The sequence below is a fragment of the Spodoptera frugiperda genome, chromosome 15, assembly GCF_023101765.2.
Source record: "Spodoptera frugiperda isolate SF20-4 chromosome 15, AGI-APGP_CSIRO_Sfru_2.0, whole genome shotgun sequence".
Classification (NCBI taxonomy): Eukaryota; Metazoa; Arthropoda; class Insecta; order Lepidoptera; family Noctuidae; genus Spodoptera; species Spodoptera frugiperda.
The window spans coordinates 9,702,444-9,719,037 of NC_064226.1; the positions used below are offsets into that span (position 1 = coordinate 9,702,444).

Sequence of the window (16,594 nt, forward strand, 5' to 3'; positions counted from 1 at the left end):
GGTACAATAAAGACGTGTACATTTTGATAACGCAAGTTGTTTTCTTTGGCAACAACACTACTCAATAAACATTAAAAATGTTTACGCATTATATTTATAAGTGACTAGCTGGCCCGGCAAACTTCGTGCGACTTCGTACGACATTTGTTTTTCTCACCTTTTAAACCTTCCATGGACCTTCACAAATAATTCTAAACCGAAATTTGCCAAATAGGTCCAGTCGTTCTCGAAGTTAAGCGAGACTAACGAACAGCAATTGATTTTTATATACAGGGTGTAAGCGGAACGCTCCCTAACGTCGCAAACAGGTGATGGTAAAAAACGTGTATTATTTAAAAAAAATAAAGAATTCAATGTTTATTTTAAGTAATAATAGTTGTAATCTAATGCTGAATGTTACTATAGCATGAATAATACAAACACAAAAACGATTAAAATTATAAAAACATAAACAATTTGTGGCGTTTTTCGGGAGCGTTCCGCTTACACCCTGTATAGAGATATCGAAAAATGACGAACATTAAAACAGAAATTAATCATCTATTTCCTATTTTCTTTAGGTACCACCACTTACTTGTTACTATTCCATCATTAATAAAAACCCAAAACAAAATCGAATCACGTTCGCCCTAGCTATTTGTATACAACACATAAGTCAAGCACATAGCCTTATTAAGCCTAGTTCAGCCCCTAATAGCCACTATAAGACCATGAAGGAATTTATATAAGCGAGGTTATTTGAAGAATCTCTATTATGGAGCCCACAGCGGTCTATTTAATATCTACTTAAGATATTTGTTGACAAATGAAACTGCCAATTGCAGACACGACTATAGATTATATTCCCTGTGGAAGAGACTTCAATATCCTTTGGATTAATGTTGTTTTCTATTTATTTTTATTTGCTGTAGGGATATTAGTTTTTGTTGTTAGGTAGGATTTTATTTTTATAATAAGTATTGTGAGACACAATAAACTGAGTAAAAGTAACGGTTTAAATATATTGAGTAAAGCTCTAATAGTTTCGAGTCACAGAGGGACTTTTACTCATGAGCAGCGTGCGCGGACACGGTGACGTCGGTACAGCTTTTCTAAGTAAATGGTTATTTTTAATTTATTTCAGTAGGGTTAGTTTCTTTTTAGGTTAACTGCACGATAATTACAATTAGTAAGATTTTTAAAGCGGCGCAAATCAATAAAACATGGAGTACATCAAAAATGAAGTCTATTCTGGTTACATAGGATAATGTACTTAAGCACTTGCAATTGTTCTTTTCAATATCGGACGTAATTCAAAGCTCACATGCGGTAGCAGCCAACTTAATACAGACAACGGGTATCTTGCAAAATATTCTTATGAATAACAAAATGGAATATTTAAACGGAATATAAAAACAGAAACTGATAATTCATTTTATGAATATCGATGACGAAAATGTTTTTGATAAACATTATTTACTTGGATTAATCTCACCAAAATTAACCTTAAATTAAGAAACAAACCAACAAAATAATTTTCCATTTATTTATCCAAACAGTATTTTCATCGACATTCATTACACAAACGTCTATTAAAAACGCAAGGAAAAACAATTTACAGAGACGATTTAAAACAATTATTGGAAAAATTGAAAAGTGGTTTAACGGATCGCCGTCTGGCGTATTATTTGTTGTAACAGATCGACTCGGCCCGAGGGACCACCGAGTACCGAGTGGTTGGAGGACGCGAGGCGAGCGAGGCGACGGATTTCACGCCAACAACGTGCCGATCTTAGTATCTCCCAGCCTCCGCACCTCCGCTCACTGTCCGACACAAAACTCAATTGGATATCGATTCGATAAATAGTGTAGCTAATCTCGCTTGTTATTATATGAAGCACGAACCTCCACTGTGTAATTACTGTCTCAGAAACGACATACGCTCTTGGAATATCGATGAGAACTAATTAATATAGGTTTTTGGTCTTTACAAAAAGACCTCCATTCTGCTGTGAAATTCAGTGCTTTTACTTACCTTCTGAAATTCGAATAAAAATGCTGAGTCTGCTTTCTTTAGAGCTTAATCAAACACTCAGCTTCAACTACACAAAGCGTTTACCAAAGTATTGAAGGAACGAGTTTTAATTTAAAGAGTCAATGAAGAGGAAGAACATAGGTTCAATCAACTATTGTGAGCTTAAGGCCATGAAGTTGGCAGTTGTATGTCGATGGAGTTTATTCAACAATAGAAATATATTGGAGGAAAATGTACAAACACGGAAGGCTTTCATGGCTCTGTTCGATATTTCGTGAGCATTGTTCGAAACGAGGTTAGTTCAGTTAGTGGCACAGTTTAATAAAACTCTGTATCACAGTACAAAAGACTAAGCCACTAGCGTTTCACCATAATTTTTCTAACATCACTACGACCGCAGAGCATGCAATAAGAATTTTAAGTGCATACTGTATATGAAACCACTTAAAATATTTCCAACTTCATTTTAAACTATGATGCGGTTCAAAATAACTATTTTAAATTATTTTCTTCAAACAAAGCGTATAACTGTGGGCTTCCAAATGGTATATAGACACCGGATAATTATATTTTAGAAACGTTTTATATTTAATTTTTACCTGACAGTAATAATGTCTAATTTAAGGAAGGTTAGAAATGCCATGGTTTGTACTCAGCTCTATTATTAAACCAAAAATCGTCTGGAAGTCATTGGGGGGAGGCCTATGTTCAGCAGTGGACGTCTTGTCGCTGAGATGATGATGATAACCATCTTGAAATTAGACGTAATACAAATTGAGCCTATACCAAATTGAATAGCTTATCAAACAATTGATATGAATACTCAATTAATTTATTGATTCCCAGTATTCACTTGTATAACAAACTAACATGTGGATAAACTTCATGTTATTCAGCCAAAGATAGTCCTAAGTTATGTAATAGGAAGTCAGACCAATGTCGTAGACTAAGTACAAGTTAAGTTTCAGTTAACAATACTAAGCCTGACATAGAAATTGAACTCTGCATAACTTCTCACTTTGAGTTTAAGCATATGATTTTGTGATAGAAACGTAAATAGTTACTCAATTGTGGAGTTAAAATAGAATACCTACCGATATCTTATTTCTACGCAAATCTATGCCCATGGTTTGACAGAATCAAAATTGGACGATCCCATCCCAAAACATCGACGACACAGTTTGGCTTGCATCTCGACAAAATTACACATTGCAACAAAATTGCTAACACACATGAAGTATCCATTAGCGAAAAGGGGATGTCGTTACAAAATAAATAGAAGTACGTCTTTGTCATTAAAATAAAATGTACAGACATCAAAACGCTTGTGTAATGGCCATAAAGTTCGGTCTTAAACCAACGAAGCGCTCCCGTTCCCAATGAAAACTGTTCGTCTTACAAAACAAACTAAATACCAAGGATGTTTGCAGTCGACGTCAAACGTTGTTATACGTTGTTTGTTGCCCCTACAACAATACATTGAGATTCTATTCATGATAAATATTCCAAACTAGAACTCTACTAAGTATATTATTGTTTTGTTTGTCTTTTTCGTAATTATTGTTGTTTATTCTATTTACAGACTGCTTAAAATATATAATTAGGTATTGGGTTATTAGGCTTCGCAGGCAAATAAAAGTAGTTTATAACTGTCTCCAAAGTTGTCTCGAGGCCAAACAGCGGTCGTCGAGAACAAAGTAGTGATAAAACATTCTATATTAGCACAATGGTCAGATTCCTGAATGAAAAATTCAAGCTACAGATTAACCAATTACATACTACAAATCCCACAAATCAGGCAAAATAAATCAATCACCACATTGGTACGACAAGCAACAACCATTCAAATATATAAAACAAATCGACACCAGCAATTTATACTACGCTAACTCGAAATTTGGAAAAAACTTTTTTTATGCCAAGTTGCTTAAAATATGTGTTTACATACGTCATAAAAAAATTGAAAAGAAATGTGCAAAAATAAGAAAGTTACAAATCTTATAAAACGCTAAGTAAAGGTATTTTTTGAAATCACTCGATTTATATTACGCCAACTATTATTAGCGGAGTGTGCGCGCGGATCACTTTGGTCAAAATCCGTGCAACACTGCACTAACTCATAGTTAGCGTAGTTTAGTGCGTTCGTGTGTATAATTGTTCGTTTGTAAAATGAACGACTTAGCGACTTTTACATAGTAAATACTTATGTGTTAACGTATTAATTAATTTATTAATGGTACGTTGACTATTCTTTTTGTAAGTAAGTACATGTTCTTTATAAAATATTGAAATATGCATCAGATGATTGATCATGCACTACGACGTGTTTGTACTACACTACGCTAACATTAGTTAGACGTGTATAAGATGTAAAATTTTTTTGATGAATTACGTTTATATACGGCTAACTTGCGCTAAATCAAAAAATAGAAATAATTAAGGAAATATAAATATGAGATATTACAATGAATAAATTAAATATTAAGCATACCAAATTTCAAAAAAGTATCTTAATTAATGTACAAGTTATCACGTTTTTCCCTTTAAACGCCTCTACTGTAAAGTACGCTTTTTGAGTTAGCGCAGTATAAATTGCTGGTGTCGAAATCTGGAAACAGTAAACAAAAAGCCGACACTCCAATAAAAAGTCGATTCAAAGTTTTACAAACAAAAGTAAACGACGGCTATTGGCAGACACAGGCACAATAATTTAGTACGCACCATGTGCCGGTTACTAACGCGTTTTGTTTACACCCTACTGCTACACACACCATATATGTGAACTACAAGTATAAATGGTGAATCAGAAGTAGATTCTACAGTATTCCCGGCGAAAATTCCCAAAACGGGATCGGAATATCAATTGCTTTCCTGCCCAATTTCCCTGCAAATTGCCACAGAATATTGTGCCGCGAAATATCTAATATTTGCATAACACCACGTGCGTGTAAAAAAAAAAGTTAAGTGAAAGTGAACCTCGTAACAGGTGTCATTTATTTTGTTTGTCTAGTTGGGCCTGTGACTAGGTAATGGAGGGGTGCTTGGTTAAATTTATTGCCGGGCAATCTATTATTCGGTTCAAACATACAATGTTTGAAGCTGATCTCTGGTTGGATTTTTTATAAATATCTCTTACTCTAACTTAACTATCTTGACTCAAATGTGTACGGTACTAAAAGTGACAGACTGTCAGAAAATTACATAATACGGGCCCAAACCCTGTTACGGTTTATATGACAGATGGCAGTGGCTTTGCGTACAATGCCAATACATCTGAAAGGGTAAAGAAAAAGTTTTTAGTTTTGCAAATGTTTGACTATTTCTAGTTATTGGAAGCAATGTGGCATATTCTCAGAATTTGTTGTTGAATAAATAAATTTTTATCTCGTACGGATATAACGGATAGAACTGTTTGCAAATTTTGTACAATTGTTTTAAATTGCTATTATGAGGAATGATACTGTTTCTTTCTTGTTAGACGTATAGATCTCGTTTCAGACAGGTACTTACAGATATCAAATAAAAGCAACTTTGTATTCATGAGTATGAGCTATGAGTGTATCATAAGTCTTTTAAATTCTAAACTAAACCACAGCATTAATCTCAATTACCTATGTCTGACTATTTTTATCTAACAAAAACATAAGAAAATACCTACTACCCTGACCATTTTGGAAAGTGAGCCCAGGAAAATTATCCGTGATCCAACATAAGTAAACAATTTGGGTTCGATAAAATTTTCATCATCCGGTATTCATTAGTACGTCAGGCGTCAGCCGGTCATCATGACTCGCCTTTTTCCTTGAATTAAATTTGACCCCAGTCCCTCATCACACCTAAGTGGAATACGGCAACGTTCGCTACCTACAGAACCTGAGTACATGATACAATGAGGTCACCCTTCATTATTTTTAACTCATAATTATACTTTTTGTTTGTTAAAATGTTATAATCATTTTTGTGTGATGCTTGTTGTTATTTTACTCATTGTTTAGAATGGGTACATTTATGTGTATACTGGAATACAGTACCTTTAGTATGAGTTTGTTTTATGTTTAAAGTAATTGAAACGCGAGCTTGTTCGGTGCTTTGATTGGTTCGTTTATTGTAGCCGGCCAATCAGAACGCCGTAACTCGTATTAAAGGTACAGGTCTGTATTATCAGCTCACACATATCATACATATCTAGTTACTACACGAGATTTTCAAATTAACATTTGAATATTTAACAGTAGAATCAGAAAAACAAATTAACTTTATGTTAACACTAGTATTTATCAACAGACGCTTAACAAATTATGAATTCCCAGTATAGTATAAAAGCCAGATTGTACAGAATATGAGTTTGTCTAGACGCACCAACCTGTATAAATACATTTCAGTCCATTCCAGGAATGGACAGAGACTTGTTATTTTTATTTATATAAAATTGGTGCGAGGTGATTCCCAAATGAGTTCAGGTTTCATCCGTCCGTCTGCCCGTCACCATTGATTAAATTATTCAGTGTTCACTGTTCTGTTTTTAACATCTGACCGTTGGGACCTCGATCTTTATTTAGCCTACTAGAGAGCTCTGTGACTAATTTATGTTTGTTTGAATTAGACCTGTTATTTTTATATATTTTTTTTTGGTTGATGAAACTCTGATAGACTTATTATTGGTTGTTTATTATAAGGAGCACGGACTACGTCATGTTTCTAAAATGGGCAACCACCTATATTGGTAGCAAAGTCCTAAGGCAGCGTCACGCCTTTTTATCCCCGAAGGGATAGGCAGGGGTGCACATTAGCCACCTGCCAAGTGTAGGAATTAGGGCAACATCAATGTAGGATGCCATTATACAATGGTAGATTTCTTCTGGCTGATCGTGAGCATGGTGTTTAGTAGTAAAATCACTTTCAGAGTCTGGTGAAATATGAACATATAATACGCGTGATAATTATGTTATGTATAGAAATAAGAATTCGAGGAAACTGTACGTACATTCTGTAATTACTCGTAAATGTGGAAGCCTGATATGTACATGTATCATTTAATTAAGTTGGTACTTGTATCCGAGAAGAGTTCGTGTATTAATTAAAGTCACGTGGACTAATAACTGAAATAGGCAATGAGGCTCATATCAGGCACTGTTTATGAACCAATATACGTATTAGTAAACTTTGCTCTGTTAATTTCACCGATATAAATCAGATTGAACAGGCGTGGTTAATCAATTTCGCCTTTATGAAGAATTCTCGACATTGTTCCATAGATATTGAACATGTAGCTTTTAGAAATTCCAGGAATTAACCTAGTGCCAATGTGATTTCGGTCTATATTCCGAAACAAATATGGTAGGCTGGAGTTACGTAATTTAATAATTGGCTTGTCGACAGAAATAACAGTAACGTACGTTCAACGTAAAGCAAACTCGTACTAAGGGTGCAGATTCTCGCAATTCTTGGTTGTATTTTATGAAAATAAATGAATCCTAAATTTATGAATATCTATGTAATAATATAGGTATAATCGTAAGGGTTATTTGTGTAATTAAAGATAAATAAGGAAAATAAACAGGCATTTGAAGAGGTCAGTAAAAGGTTACAAACGAACGTGGTCGAGCCGATTGTCAAATACTAACATAGTTTTATCAAATGAAATACTACGGTACGTAAAAATGTTACCTTTTGTATAAAACTTACTACTATGTACATAGAAGTCGAAAAACCAGACAATTTTTTTCCAATAATTATAAGTTCAATATCTAGGAAAACAAGATCAAGTAATTTCTTCGAAACATTTTAAAAAATATTCCTACAATCTAAAAGTATGTATGTGTGCTAAAGGACAAAAGAAGTAGTCTAAGTACCTACTTAAGTACCGTAAACAAGAAAACGTACACAAAATATTAACATTAAGCACTAACTTATGTTATTTATAGTCATTTTTCGAGATTTTTCGACGTATTTCGCTTTCCCGCGGGAGTCGTAAATAAAGTCAAGTGGATGGGAAGCAAAATTTGAAAATTCTCATGTACATTATAATGTTAAGATCGTTCTGATACATGTATATGAATGCACTGGTAGGCACTCGTTCGGTACTTTGTAACTTTTATGCAGTGCTCAGAAGAGTTTAAATTATGTTTCAGTCTTGTTATTTCTCGTAACTTTTATTCGGTGACCGGCTGCTTTTAGTATTTTCTGCTTCTTTAGAATTTAATGGGATTTTTAGTGTAGTTAGTAGCGCTAGTGTCGTGTTATGTCTATATTTACTTCATTTTTTTAAATACGGTGATTAAGAATACGATTTGATAAATAGGATTATATCGTATACGTATACGTTTATAGATGATGTTTACATTTTTTCAATTCCTTGAGTAGCGTCTAAGTATGTTATTAAGACTTATTTTTCTTCGCTGTACAAAAATAGAACATTTTTGTTGAGTACAGCTCAAGTTCTAGTTATTTCGATGATTAAAACTCTAAGTATAAAATTAACACATTGAACGCCGTGGTGGTCACCGGTGATCGACGGTAGCGGAGGATTTGCCTTCAATAGTTTTCTATTGACAGTTAAAAACTTAACTACAGTTTTCATACCTTTTTAAACAACGATCATCATACCTATGTCACTCCAATTCAAATACAAACCAAAACCACTACACACTAACAAACGCAAACACAAATGAATGTAACAATAGTTAAAGAGAGGGAACTAGAGAGAGAATGTAAAGTAGGTGTATTATTAGTTGTAACGATAGTTTTCATAGTTTTCATACCTTTTTAAACAAATATACGATCATCATACCTATATCATTCCAATCCAAATACAAACCAAACCCACTACAGACTAATAAACTCAAACAGTAGTGTATAATTTACTGTCCAAAGCGATATTAACAATAGAGGAGTTGGCGACCCTCGACTGGCTGCGAGCGGAGCGGTTACGGGTTGACGTGTCGAGTGCATCCGAGTGTCCACTTCGTGAGCGATACAAGTCCGGACAACGACCACACTAGACCCCGAGTCTTGTTTGAAAAGGTGAATCCGTTTATGGAATAAAACCAGGTTTTGTTGTACTGCTTCAGTTAATTGAAGGGCCCTTTTTGTGATGGTTATACGAAATTAACGTGGTAAATGAAAAATATTGTGGATATTTCAGCAGATTTAATTGTTCTTCAACCGATTATAGAAACTTTCATACAAGAGATACGAGCATAGACTAAGGAAAAATACCGGCTGTCAAAAATGACAGTTAACCTTTTTTTTTTTTTTTTTTTTTATAGCGACCAGTTCTACTTTATAATAAATATAGGTTGTGTTTACAAACCAGAAAAACAATCTTTCCAACACTGGCCCTTAAACACAAGCTGAACTATATTTCACAATATAAAAGAAAAACAACAAAGGCATATTTCCTAACCATGGTTCACATCTCACCAATTAACATACATCTAACATCAGTATTACATATAAGTTACACAGTTAAGACTTGCATAAAACATAACACTCGGACTGAGATACATTCTCATATGTTACAGTTTTATCAATTAAAACAAACTCAAAAGAAAATATATTCAGTTATAAAACCAACAAAAGGAACTTAAATTACAGTTAGCATCTGGCTTACAAACTTGTTATGTTTCTCTTTACAAAGTGCTTTGGTTAGTACATCCGCTAACATAACTATAGTTGACAAGTATTTAATTTCAACAATACCTTTAGTTACAATCTCCTTAATAAAATGATGACGTATGTCAATGTGCTTTGTTCTAGAATGAAATATAAAGTTTTTACACAGTTTTATAGCTGATTGATTATCATTATAAATCGTGATTTTAGGCTTGGTACCAAATATTTCGAATATGAACTGTCTAATGAAAAGAGCTTCCTTACATGTGTCTGACAACGCCATGTACTCTGCCTCGGTACTAGATAGAGCAACAGTGCGTTGCTTACGACTCTCCCAAGCGACGACAGACTCACCAACAGTGAAAACAAAGCCTGTGTAGGACTTACGGTCTATGTTGTCTGACGCCCAGTCCGCATCAGCATAAGCTGAAATGTTCATGCCTGTTTTAGAAAAAACAAGATTAAAGTTAATTGTACCTTTCAAATATCGTAGGATTCTTTTGGCAGCCTTCCAGTGACTTTCGCCGAAGCAATCGTTGAATTGGCTGAGATAGCCGACTGCATGACTTATATCAGGCCTTGTGCAAACTGCCACATACATTAGCGAACCTATCAAACCTCTGTAGTCGTAGGTTCCTTCTTGTTTAGGTTCCTTGGCAAGTTTCAATCCTGTCTCCATGGGTGTCGCAATAGCGTTACAATCCTCCATTCGAAACTTCTTCAATATCTTCTGTATGTAGTTTGATTGATTGAGGTAAATTTTATCATCTTTCCTCATCAACTTCATTCCAATTATAAGCTTAGCTGGCCCAAGATCAGTGATGTCAAACTCATCCTGCAATTCTTTCTTTATATTATCTTTCCCTGGGAAATTCGGGGAGGAAAATATAATCAGATCGTCTACATACAATGCTATGATCATCATCAATCCATTTTCACTCTTAGAGTAAACACAGGGCTCAGAAGTCAAGCGTTTAAACTTCAACTTGTTACATAGAACCTTGGTAATCTTGTCATACCATGATTTGGATGCCTGTTTAAGGCCATAAACAGCCTTATTCAGCTTATATACCATTTCTTCACTCCCTTTGACCTTGAAACATTCTGGCTGCTCCATGTATACTGTTTCTTCCAGGTCTCCATTTAGGAAAGCTGTTTTTACATCCAGGTGTTCTATGTCTAAGTTATACTCTGCCGCCATTGCAAGCAGCATCCTGATTGTTGAGTATCGCACAACCGGTGAAAAGGTATCTTGGTAATCTATCCCATATTTCTGTGTATACCCTTTTGCAACCAAACGAGTTTTAAATTTCAATAGCTCACCATCAGCACCATACTTCTTTTTAAAAATCCATTTGCATTGAACGGGCTTATGGCTTGGGTCACGTTTTGTCAGAGTCCAACATTTATTTTTAATAAATGAGTCATACTCATCAGTCATTGCCCTGCGCCAGCTGTCTGAATCTGGTCCATTCAGCGCCTCGGTTGCAGTCTGAGGTTCATCAGGGTTACTGTCGACCGGTCCCACAAAATTAGCCTGCAGGGGAGACTCAGGAGCTGCTTCATAGGAGGTGTCTGACTGCTCCGCCTCAGCTATTGAGTCTTCACCTGGAATATAAGTTTCATCCGAACAATTCTCTGTTTCATCACTTAGGTCTTCGCTCTCAGAGTCATTTATTGTGTATGTGCTGACTCTTTGCTCATTCTGTGATAATCTCATGTCATCAGAAACATCAGAACTCACACTGGATGACTCTGATTGCTGAATTTCATCTGAATTCAGATTGTTGAAGTCAACAATTGTATGCTGATCAACATTTTCATCATGTGACATTTTTTTGTTACAGAATTTATTTTCTAAAAATACGACATTACGAGAATTGACACATTTTATGGGATTATCAGGATCAATTAATCGGTATCCCTTGGACTCTTCATTGTAACCCACAAATATGTATGGTTTACTTTTAGAATCAAGTTTTCTTCTATTCTTCACAATAGAATATGCAACACAACCAAAAATTCTTAAATGGTTTAGATTTACCTTTTTACTAGTCCATTTCTCTTCAGGGGTTACTCCAGCAACAGCTTTCGTAGGACTTCTGTTCTTTAGGTAAACTGCTGTGTTGACCGCCTCAGCCCAGAATTTCATTCCGAGTCCAGCATCTCGCAGAAGACATCTAGCCTTCTCCATAACGGTCCTGTTGGCGCGTTCTGCAACGCCATTCTGTTGTGGACAGTCTGGTATCGTTTTCTGATGCTTGATTCCACATGTCTTGACGTATTCCTGAAACTTAGAACTCATATATTCTCCGCCTCTATCACTTCTGAGTACTTTTAATTTCTTTCCTGTTTCATTTTCGACAAGGGCTTTAAATTGTTTGAAATATTCAAAAGTCTCATCTTTCGATTTCAAAAAATAAATAAACTGCTTCCTTGTGTAATCATCAATGAAACTGAGAAAATATTTAGCACCACCTAGAGATGACTGTTGCATGGGACCACAAAGGTCTGTATGAACCAAACCAAGTACCTCTGTAGCTCTACTACACGACCTTTTGGGAAAAGGAAGCTTACTCTGCTTCCCTTCTACACATGCAACACACTGCTGAAAATTAGAAGTGTTAAAAGAAATGCCATTTGCCATACCTTTTTGAAGTAGTTGCATATTTCTGGAATTCAGGTGGCCGAGACGTCTGTGCCACAACTCCTGGGATGATAAATCCACTGCTGCTGATGCCATCATAGAACACTCCTGTTCCACAGAACAGCCGCTGTCTGACACGGTATCAAGCTGATACATACCATTGACTTGCGTACCAGTAGCTAAAATTTCATCATTGTCGCAAATAGTACATGAATTACTATTAAAAGTGACAACATATCCCTTTTTGGTCATAGCACTGACAGACAACAGGTTAGTACTTAAATTAGGTACATAATAAGTATCACTTATTGTCCTTACGCAGTCTTTCAATTTAATCTGCACTTCCCCTAAGCCCGCTGTTGTTAACCTTTCACCGTTTGCTATGCTTACATCTACGGATTTACTACGGTTGCACTTCATCACTTTTTCACTATTACACATATGATTTGTCGCTCCAGAGTCTATGTACCACACATCACTATTCACTTTCACCGAGAGAGCCGTCAGAAGGGTCTTTTTGTTCCTCGCTGACTTCTTCACTGGATTTCTCTGGGTCGGTGGGTCATTCTCTTGGTTTTGTACTTTGGCTGGTCCTTTTTTCTTCGGACAGTTCCTTATCATATGTCCCTTGGCACCGCAACCGTAACACTTAGGTTGCTTCTGTGTGATGAGTGCTGTTTCTTCAGATTTTTCTTCCCGTCTTTGGGTTTCCTGAAGTAATTTTTGTGAGATGATTTCCGTAGATAGTTTGGAAGTTGAATGCTCAATCGCCATGATCAGTGGGTCGTAGTCATCTGTGAGCCCACTCAGCATGATGACTGCAACGAATTCGTCGTCCAGTGGCGATTCAATTTCATGGAGTTGATGTGAAATTTCTTTTATTTTGTTCAAGTAGACTTCCATTGAACTATTCTCCGACAGCTTAGTACTGAAGAGGCTACGCAGTAAACCTAGCCTTCTGCTCAGGCCACGTCCCTCGTAGGCTTTTTGCAGTATTTTCCACGCTTCATGTGCACTCTTCGCTGTACGAATATATGGAATTACAGCCGGTGTCACGGAAAGCGCAATGCGCGCCAACGCTTTGTCAACTTTTTTCTTGTCGCCATCTTCGCTGGGTTCTGCTTCCACGCAATTCCATAATTCCTCGTGGATAAGCAACATGCGCATTGTAAACTTCCACGTGGAATAGTTTTCTGCACCTTTCAGTTTCTCAATGCCGGTTTGCCCGAACGCAATCGCCGTTGAAGCCATCTTTTCTTGAATGCCGGGACACGTTGCGTTGTGCCGGTAATTATTCCAAGTATGATGAATCTTACCAAAATATGAGTATTTTTCACTTTTACCAACCACGCTCTGCTACCATGTTGGAAATTAACGTGGTAAATGAAAAATATTGTGGATATTTCAGCAGATTTAATTGTTCTTCAACCGATTATAGAAACTTTCATACAAGAGATACGAGCATAGACTAAGGAAAAATACCGGCTGTCAAAAATGACAGTTAACCCTTTTTTTTTTTTTTTTTTTATAGCGACCAGTTCTACTTTATAATAAATATAGGTTGTGTTTACAAACCAGAAAAACAATCTTTCCAACAGAGGTGGCGACCCTCGACTGGCTGCGAGCGGACCAGGCGGTTACGGGTTGACGTGTCGAGTGCATCCGAGTGTCCACTTCGTGAGCGATACAAGTCCGGACAACGACCACACTAGACCCCGAGTCTTGTTTGAAAAGGTGAATCCGTTTATGGAATAAAACCAGGTTTTGTTATACTGCTTCAGTTAATTGAAGGGCCCTTTTTGTTAAGGTACTATTAAGATACTGTTGTGTTTCGGATATAGGATTGGATTTGTGATTTTGTTAGTTAATTTTGATTGATTTTGTGTTAGTTTTAAGAAGGGATATTTATTTTCAATTTGTTAACTATATAAAACTAGCAAACCCGGCGAACTCCGTTTCGTCATCAGTGATATTCCCTGTTTTCCGGCTTACCTCTTGAATTTTCCCGAATTTTCTGCAATGTTAAATCGTGAAAATCGGATCGTGCGTTCTGGAGTTATAGCGTCAGGAAGGAAAATCCGAGTTATTTTTATATTATAGATTACGCTTGTTAAGTTTGATTGTTATTAGATATTTTTTTTTATGAAACAAGCCGGTAATCGAGCAGAAGTATTACCTGATGGTAAGCAATCGCCGCCGCCCATGGACACTTGAAACACCAGAGGCGTTACAAGTGCGTTGCCGGCTTTTTGGGTGTTAGGAATTTAAGGGTTGTTGTTCAGGAATCGGGGATGGGGAAGATTGGGAAGGGGGGAAATGGGCCTCCGGTAACCTCACTCACACAACGAAACACAACGCAAGCGTTGTTTCACGTCGGTTTTCTGTGAGGCCGTGGTATCACTCCGGTCGAGCCGGCCTATCCGTGCCGAAGCATGGCTCTCCCACACTTAAATACAAAACCATCCCGAATGTTAAGAAATTCTCAAAATAATAGCTGCTACAAAAGCTTTATTACTTACTAAGCTTTTTAAAATATTTAGGTAACATAATAACTTCACATTTTATACGCATAACAAATAACACATTATGTACTTAACATAATTATGCAATACAGCAGTAAGATAATGATAAAAATTAGCATAGCGTAGGTAATCACAGACAATTCCCTATTAATTTGCAGATTCATTGTCAAAGCGCCATTGCCAGGTATGTCGGGATTAAATATTAATGCGTAATTAAATCGCGATCCTAGCCTTTGGGCTACGTGCTGCATACTGCGATTTGATTACCTAATTTTGGGAGCTTTAGATTTATCATTTAAAATGTCACTTACAACATGTAGCTACTAAAATCTACGTTCAGGTTCTATTTAGTTGTTGCAACGTCACGCCTTTTATCCCGAAGGGGTAGGCAGAAGTGTACATTACGGCACGTAATGCCACTATACAATGTACCCCCACTTTTCACCATTTGACTTATAAGTCCCATGTAATAGGGAGTGAGCCTATTGCCATATACCGGGCACATTTCCAGACTCCGTGCTACTACTGAGAAATTCTGGAAAAGCCGAAAAAAGCACAGTACTACTTTGCCCGACCCGGGAATCGAACCCGAGACCCCTTGTCCAGCAGTCGCACTTGCGACCAATCGGCCAACGAGGCAGTTCTATTTCTATTTAGTATTCCACCTATTTATTTCCTTTGTGATTGAAATCAAATCATGGTAGATTGGAAAAATCAGTTTCCCACGGTTCTATCTAAGTTTCTATACTTTATAGACTTTCAGAAATAACGTAGAAAAGACGTAGAGTACATTTTTGTCACATATGCCACTAGTCTCTCGCACAATCATGATTGTGTGAGAGAAAATACATCGCTATTTTATCACATGGTACGTTTTATGAGCTCGCCTGTAGTACAAGAAGTGACGTGACTTTTCCTTTGATATTTAGTGTCTTATATTATGTACAACATGGATACAATATTTGGCTGTGTTATTTGTCTGGTTATAAGAGTGACAATTGAATGTAACAATAGTTATAAAGAGAGAGATAGAGAGATAGTGAAAGAGAGAGAGAATGTAAAGTAGGTATATTTAATAAAATAAAATAAAATAAAAAAATAAAAATAAAATATTACTAGGTCTTACGATACTTAATCATTATGCAGTGATAATATTACTAACAAGAGGTTTAGGCGATGTATATGTGCGCCTATTCTTTAAATTTTCCTTTAATTTTCGTTTAAGTCCTGAAAAAGCTAGCTTCAAGGTACCTATGTTAGTCGAATTTATGCCTTATTATACAATTGTAGCAGTCTAATTTTCTCGGATATGGCTTTTTAAAAGGAAGGAAGGTATAGATAATGGCTGACATTCTCGACGTCGGTCAAAAAAAGCGAAGTAATGATAAATGCCCGTAGTCACCCCGCTGAGTGCTGACTCAGCGAGTTCCTACGACATATTATGCTAAATTATATCTATCTTTTTTTTCATTCTTCATAGAAATATAATATCTAATATGATATTTTATTCGAGTTCAGTTTATTTCCAAGATTTTTTATGATAACTCCAACTGAAAATTTTCATTGTTTTTTTTTTTATACTCTACCTAAAAGTTTAACCAATAGTTCCTCGTAGACATTTAAAAATATAAAAGCCAGTATTTAAACAAAAAGTAAGTCAAAATGATACACAATAAACCTCTGAGCAACAGCAAATCCAGCTGATTACTCAATGAATATTATCTTAAAACAAACAGAACCCCTTCTCAATATTAGTATGAGGGCACACACACCTCGAGAGAAGGCTTAATAGAGTGT

The 16,594-nt window shown here is 36.0% G+C and overlaps 1 protein-coding gene across 1 annotated transcript in view; it reads right to left on the reverse strand.

Annotated features, from left to right (window-relative positions):
- The window catches only part of LOC118277557 (uncharacterized), a 38,579-nt gene extending 25,053 nt beyond the window's left edge, over window positions 1–13,526 (reverse strand). Inside the window, exons 1-2 of the mRNA XM_050698777.1 lie at window positions 10,247–13,526; window positions 9,893–10,069 (exon numbers count right to left, since the gene is read on the reverse strand). Coding sequence (XP_050554734.1) covers window positions 9,893–10,069; window positions 10,247–13,526 — 3,457 coding nt within the window. The remainder of the gene's footprint in view (window positions 1–9,892; window positions 10,070–10,246) is intronic.
- Window positions 13,527–16,594: the final 3,068 nt, after the last annotated feature.